Genomic DNA, 7,500 nt, shown 5'->3' with positions numbered 1-7,500 from the left:
TGCCCACTAGGTGGGTTGGGACTATCCCCACTTCAGTTCCTGCAGCCACGATAAGCAGCGCATGTCACCTCAGTGTGGATAGGGGGAGGAGCATTGAGGGTTGGAGGGTTGCAGTGACCCTGGAAAGTTTCAGCGTCCTTCCCGCGGTCCCACCCAGGCTGGGAAAGGAGACAGAGTTGAGTTGCCATAGCGACGGCACATTCCACACATCTTCTGAGGGGGAGTTTTCGTTGGAGCCTTGCAGGCTCAAGGACGCCAGATTCTGATTAGAAATTGTTTTGGGCCAGACAGAGATAATTTCCTCTCTGCCTTACAGTTTGTTGGTCCTCAACCTCGCAAAATCCCAATAATGGACATTAATCTATCCCAATCCGTGCTGGTTCGTATACTCTCTCCTTGATGGCGAGGACACTTCAGAGTTACCCTCCACAGGGAGGGCAGCTTTGCTATGCAAAAAACACCTCAGACAGAAATGCAACAGACTTCAGACATAACACAACATAAGTGCCCATCTTCTGTGCTAATGAATGAATCTCGGCCAAAGTCCCAAGCTTACGATTCATCTCGACAACTATGTGAGTCTGTGAACAGCTCGTTAATTTTCCGGTAAGCCAGGTAGCCTCCAAGGCCAATGAGCAGGAAACCTGTCACCAACACCACGAATATCCACACGTCTTCAGAGTCCTCCACAGACAGCTGAGATAAACAAATCAAGTTCCACTGTTTCCAGGAGTCCATGATGTGTCCAACTGGGTCTGTCCCAGCAGGGCATCCTGGAGCCCCTTCTTCCGTTCTCATCGTTGAAAAAATTTTGTCAATCGCGTTGAGAGACCAACTTCCGAGATCCATTTTAGTGAATTTCAGTTTCCAGTTTCCAGAAAAAATGCAGAAGCAGCCGTGCACCCAGCACACAGAGACATACAAAGGCCTTGAGAATAAGATATGGAGGAGAGGAGGAAAAAAGCGTCTGCACTCTCCAATAGCCGGAAGAAGAAGAAGAGGTCAGAGATTTTTGACTTAGAAAACCAGGATCTGAGTTGAGTTTCAACAACCTTCTCAAGTACTTTACTGATGAAAGGTAGCTTAGATATGGGCCTAAAATTACTGGTGGAGCTGGCGTCAAGGTTGGGTTTCTTTAAGAGAGGAGTCACTACTCCATTTTTAAAGTAAGATGGAACACAGCCTTGACTCGGTGAGCTGTTGATTACAGTCAACAGAGATGGACTGATAGAGGCAAGGGACCTGACTAAGACAGAGGGAGGCATCACATCTGATGAGCATGATGAGAGCTTTATCTGACTGATTATTGAGGTTAAGTAATTTAGTGTAATTGGGGAGAAGGAGGTGAAAGACTCGGAGCACTGAGGGGCCTCCTTGCTGATGGGGGGAGCATGTGGAATGCTGGATCTCAGATTCAACACCTTGTTTGCAAAAAAAGTGGAGAAAGGTGTTACAATCATCAGCTGAAGATAGCTGAGCCTGCTGAGGAGGAGAAGAAATGATGCTGGAGATGGTATCAAACAAAACCTTCGGATTATCCTTATTTTGGCATATGAGGTTGCTGAAGAAAGAAGACCTGGTATTTCCTACAGCTTCATTGTATGACTCGAGAAGTTCTTTAAAATATTTGCGATGAACAACCAGACCTGTCCTCTTCCACTGACGTTCTGCTTTTCTACAGGAGCGTCTAAGTTCAAGAATCTGGTTGTTCAGCCAGGGTGAACTGGAGGCACTGGAACTGCGGGTGGTTTTGTAAGGGGCAACCTGATCAAGAATTTTGAGGCAGTGATTATTAAATGAGTTAGTGAGGAGCTCTACGTCATCAGAGGAAGGGGGTAAAAAGTCAAAGAGGGAGGAGAAATTTAAAATGGTAGAACTGTTGATAATCCGTCTTTGCTTAGCAGAGACTGGTAAAAGAGATTCAGAATTTAGGTTAATATGAAAGGAAATTGACTTATGGTCACTGAACACAACATCATTCATCTGCAGCTTATCAACAAGAAGTCCGTAGGAAAAGACCAGATCCAGGGTGTGGCCTGCTCTGTGAGTGGGACCAGATACGTGTTGAGAGAAGTTAAAAGAGTTCATCATGTTTAGGAACTCCCTGGTAGAGCTGTTAGATAGATCCTCAGCATGGATGTTGAAATCTCCAATAATGATTATCCTGTCTAGTTTAATAGTTGAAGATAGGAGGTCCTGAAAGTCTGACAGGAAGGATGAAGTAGATCCAGGTGGGCGATAGACCAGAATCCCATAAACTGGTAGAACTCGACCAATTTTAATCATGATCATCTCGAATGAGCTGTAGGAGTTTGAGGATATAATTTGGCATGAAAAGTGTTTTTTAAAGATAACAGCTGTTCCTCCACCGCAGCCTGTGGTCCGTGGAGCAGAGAAGAAAGAGCAGTCTTGAGGACAGAGCTCACGGAGATGAGTGACGTCATTTTCGTGCTGCCACGACTCAGGAATCAATAAAAAGTTTAATTTTCCGATGCAGAACATATTGTTTAGGATGTGAGACTTATTGGCGATGGAGCATGCATTAATTATCAACATTTTTGCAGAGAAATCTGGCAATGTGTGTGCCGCGGGCTCCATAATGGCGGTCGGCTGGCGGGCTAAGCTACGTAGCGACTCCAGGCTATGCCTGCGGAGGCTCTTAGTCTCCCACACCTTCAGGTAGCATCCTGCATCGGGGGCTACAGTGAGCAGCGAGATCAGCCCAACTCCGTTGAGCTTCTGTTGGATCTGTCACGTCACAGCCATGGAGCACCAATCGGGTAGAGCTTCGCCTCTCAGGATCTTTCGAAGCTGAACAAAGAAGCCGGCTCTCTTCCCCCGTTTCCTCTTCCATGGCCTCCGGGGCAGCGACAGGCTGACAGGTAACAAAGGGCCGACACCTGGGTTAATGGCAGTTTCCAGTGGCGGTGGGAAAGTGGGTGCGGTATTGGAGTTCTGGAGGTTGATTATCGCAGATCTGATTGACAATAGTAAGTCTCGATCATATGTTAGCAGGGAATCCACACCAGATAAAGAAGAAACAATAAAAAACAGCAAATAACCAAAAAAATCAGGAGCCTAGCAAACGTACAGTCACTCATGGGCGCCATCTTGCTTTCTTCACGCGTCTCCTTGTGTTCTCCAGCAATCTCTAGGTTCCCCTTATGTGTCTCCTTGTGTTCCTCATGTGCCTCCTTGTGTTCCCCAGCCCACTCCAGGTTTTCCCCTTAGGTGTTCTCCTTAGATTTCTGTGCCCCTTTAGGTCTGCAGCTCCCTCCAGGTTTCCCTCAGGTTCCCCCTTAGTGATTTCAGATGTAGTTATACCACCCTTGTTAGTGTTTTTCTTCTGGTGTCTAGTTTTCAGGTTTAGGAGTTCACTTATCTTTAGTTCTCTGTAGATTAATTTTACCTAGTCAGTTTTCCCCACTTAGTTAATTAGTCTCACCTGATCCCTTCTGATCTCACTCCCCACTCACCTGTTTCCCTGATTGTTTCCCTTTGTGTACATAACCCTGTCTGCGTCTCGATGTGTTGTCGGTCCATTGTTTGTGTCAACATTGTCTCGTTTCCCTCTCCTGGTCTCCTGGTCTCTAGGTATTTGGATGTCTCTAGGCTTTGCTCTTTAAAGCAGCTCTTCATCTCTTGGTCTCTAGGTTTGTGCATTAGGATTCTTGGATTTAGGTTTTTGCTACCTGCCCTATTGGATTTTACTTTTGGACAATTATTCCTAATAAAGGATTTTACGTTTTTCTACTACTCCTGCCTTGTGTCATCCTGGTTCTGCGTCTTGGGTCCTAACCTCCTCCTGGCTTACATCGTGACAATCTCATGTTTACTACATAAAAGCAAATTTGTGTAATAATTTATCATCATTTCATCGTGACAATTTTTTTCACAGTTGTTCTTTCACCAAAACATCCCGTCAGATCAATTTTTGCCATCTCCAAAGTTAGGCCCTCGTGGGAAACAGAAGGCTGTGGTGTTGACATGAATGACAGATTGTTGGCGGCCCCCAACATCTGTCTATTCTTAGTTAGAATTACTTCAGCAGAGCGAAACACTTGCTGACTGAACAGTAAGAGCGCAGGTCTTATTTTACAGGGTTAATCTAAGGAACTCACAGAAGAAGTCAGATGTTTTTGTAGCATACCATACTGGAGCGAGAGAGGACAAGATGGAGATATGGTTGTTGTCTAACTATGTGAAAAGGAAATTAAACAATGTTGAAAACCAGACATCAGACCTGGATTCTTGAACACACCAAAACCCCCCTGGACTGCTCTAAAACTCAAGATGTTCATAGAAACTCCTCAAAAAAGTTTGTCAGACTAACCAAAACTTTGCAGGAAAATAGTCAGATTTTGCATCATTTAGTCAGCAAAGTTTTTCAAAAAGCATTCATACTAATCAAGAGCAAGAAGACACATCCACACATGGAGAAAGGAGAAGTAGAACATTTTTTTCTGACCTGCCCTGTTGTGGGGTTTAGTCTGGGAAGGGGTGGAGACAGAGAAATGGGGAGAGAGAGAGTGCATGAAGAGAGGTGGGACAGACCCCCGCTTCCCCTCTTCTTCACACACACACACACACACACACACACACACACACACACACACACACACACACACACACACACACACACACACACACACACACACACACACACACACACACACACACACACACACACACACACACACACACACACATTTACACTTGCACGCTCACGTAAATGCACCCAGCTCTTCAAAGCCGACTGGTTTTAATGGACATCCAATTAGATGGAGACATCTGGGGAGCTGCTGCAGCAGATAAATAAGGTGAAAGGAAAAGACAAGATTCAGTCACTCCAGCGAGACCTCTGATAACTGGGGAGAGGACCGGTGATAGAGGCAGAGGAAAAAGAGGGTGGGGGCCAAAGGAAAAGGAGCCACACACACACAGACACACTCACACACAGGAGGAAAGAGGAGAGGCAACGCACTGCTCCAGCATTCAGACTCTGAGAGGCAAGGGCAGAGGACAGATGAGATCAGCTCAGTGACAGGGCACAACGAGAGAGGGGAGAAAGACGAGACCTGGGGGGCTCGATTACACTCTCAAGTAACTTCAAGCTGCCTGGCACACAACACGAGGAACAAAAGAAGACAGAAGAGAAGGAAATCTGGATTCTGTCTTTTTTATGACTTGCATTCCTTGGATTTGTTTGGACATTTCACCAGAAGCATCCCTTCTCGTTCCTTTTGGCTTTTTGCTGCTTATTCTTTTTTCTGTATTAAGCACTTTGGCATGGTTTCCTTTTTTGGACACAGATTGAATGTGTGTGTGTGAAGTTTGTGTCATGTTTGAATGAAGTGTGAAGGATTCGGAGTGTCTTTGAGTAAGGACGAGGTCCTCGGTAGTTCTTGCTGAGCGATAATCTGAGTTATGGATGTTGATGCATTCCTGTGGTGCTTCTGAGGAGTAACGATCTCAAAAGACAGCAGAAAAGTTTGAGTTTTTCCACGTCTCTGTTCATGGAACCGTAGATCTGCTCCTGAAAGTCCTGCTCCGATCTGCTGTGGTCACATCGTCTTCACCTTAGTTGTCCCACAGGTCTGAACACCTACGGTCCCAGTGAGGTTGTGGGTTCCCAGAAGGTGGAGGTTTTGTGGGTCAGGGGGAAGTTTCTCCCACTCTCCTTCCTCTTCCCTGCACCCAGCTCAGCATGCCCCAGCCCCTGAGCACCTCCACAGCTCTGCTAGCTCCACTACCATGTGTAGATGGACAGTGACACAAGGTGCACCGGTCGCCTGGTTCTCCTCCTTCCCCTGCAGCAGACCTCCCTCACTCTTCTTCTCCCTCATCTTCCTCCTCCTGCTCCTCATTTTCAAACCTTCCTCGCCCTCCCCTGTCTCATCAGTGGACATCGTAAGGGACCATGCACCAGAGGGGGCCTCTCACCTCTCTGTCTCACCATCTTCATCCCCGGCGCCGCTCCGCGCATCCTCTGCAAGGTTGCCACGAGCGACCAATGAGTCATCGTCATCTGCAACGATGGTGGGGCGCCACGCGCGAAGCAGCTATGGACATCTGCAAGGAGACGTGCGCAGGAGGCAGCTGTTCTCCTATCACAAATTTTTCCTTCGCATTGGCCAGGACGGGAAGGTCAATGGCACCAAGAATGGAGAGGATCCATACAGTAAGTCATGTCTCACCTCTATCAATAGTCTGATGAAGATCTAATTAGATCTGTAGGTTCCTGGGAGATCTTTTGGTTGTGCTTTAAGGAAGAATGAAAGCGGGCCAAATACAAAGGCCTCTCTGTCAACGGGACCACTGTGGCAGAGAAACCCACTCTCATTCTTCCTTCACGTTATCGCACCAGTTTATCTCCAGAGAGTGAAGTTTCTTTGTCTCCTTCTCGGGCGGCCGTGCACATTAAGACAGGTGACTGGGCAGAAGAACAAATAACAGAGCTGCACGCATCAAGCCTTTTCACCATGTGTGGAGGCAAGGCATATTTGTCTGACTACAAAGAGTCTGGGAAGAGAACTCTTGACAGAAGAAGAACAGTACAGAAAGGAAAAGGCAAGCCAAACAGATAAAAAACAATGTGTTAGAGTTGGGATGGGATGGGGGTGGGGGGTGGGGGGTGGGGGTGGGGGGGGTATGATTCACTGGAACCAATTAGAAATTGCCCAAAGAAAGTTCTTTTTCTTTGAGGAAATATCTAAACCAGCTATTGCCAAACCCCAGGGGGAGAATGACAAGTCCACTAAGTCCTTGCTGCTATTGTGTTTCAGCTGTAATCGCGGTGGGCAAATGCAAAGTTTGAGGTTTCGTTGGCTCAGAAGGAAAGTAATGCTGTAAACATGTGATCCCTGCTTCTCATTCTGTTTGTGCGTTCTCTGGGCTGTGAAGTATGATTTTAACCTTTCTTTATGCCGGGAGAGGTCACCAAGCACACGCGAGTCTGTGTCACTGTCACTCAGCCTCATTTTCTCACAGCTCAGCCCATGACGGTAATCCTAACAGGCCTTTCTAAGGAACTTTAAAGTATCTCAGGGTGTAAGAATGCACTAATGTTTTATTTAAATGATGTCCAACATGAATCAAGCCTCTAATCCGCTCACTGGTGGATCTGAATGCGTCTAACAGCTTGTAAGGCTCATCACAAGCTGTTACGGCTAACTGAGAGCAGAAAATCAGCTGATATCATTCTGTCATCCACAACTTTTATCTTCCCGTTGAGCACATCTGGAAGTTCTCCAGGACTGGCTCTAGGAGCAGAGCGGAGTAACTAAGCTGCCTCAGGGCACGCTGACAGTAGTTGCTGAGGGAGAGCAGAGCATTACTCCCACATTTACCTGCCCGAGGTCACCCAGTCGGGTGGAAAACGTCCAAAATGCGAGCTGGTTTCTTTTTGTCATATACCAGACTCTTGCTCAATTATATCTATAGAGTGGATGTGAGATGTGTGTGTGTGTGGGGGGGGGGGAGTTGCAATCCTTAATGGGT

General features: G+C 46.8%; 1 protein-coding gene across 1 annotated transcript in view; it reads left to right on the top strand.

Moving 5' to 3' along the window:
* Nucleotides 1-4,571: 4,571 nt before the first annotated feature.
* Nucleotides 4,572-7,500, top strand: part of LOC107372696 (fibroblast growth factor 10) — a 23,919-nt gene continuing 20,990 nt past the window's right edge. The window contains exon 1 of the mRNA XM_015940899.3: nt 4,572-6,181. Within this exon, the coding sequence (XP_015796385.1) occupies nt 5,755-6,181 (427 nt within the window). The 5' untranslated portion in view covers nt 4,572-5,754. The remainder of the gene's footprint in view (nt 6,182-7,500) is intronic.

Source organism: Nothobranchius furzeri, chromosome 6, assembly GCF_043380555.1.
Source record: "Nothobranchius furzeri strain GRZ-AD chromosome 6, NfurGRZ-RIMD1, whole genome shotgun sequence".
NCBI lineage: Eukaryota > Metazoa > Chordata > Actinopteri > Cyprinodontiformes > Nothobranchiidae > Nothobranchius > Nothobranchius furzeri.
The sequence above is the reverse complement of the archived record's forward strand: the minus strand, read 5'-3'. Positions and strand labels throughout refer to the sequence as shown.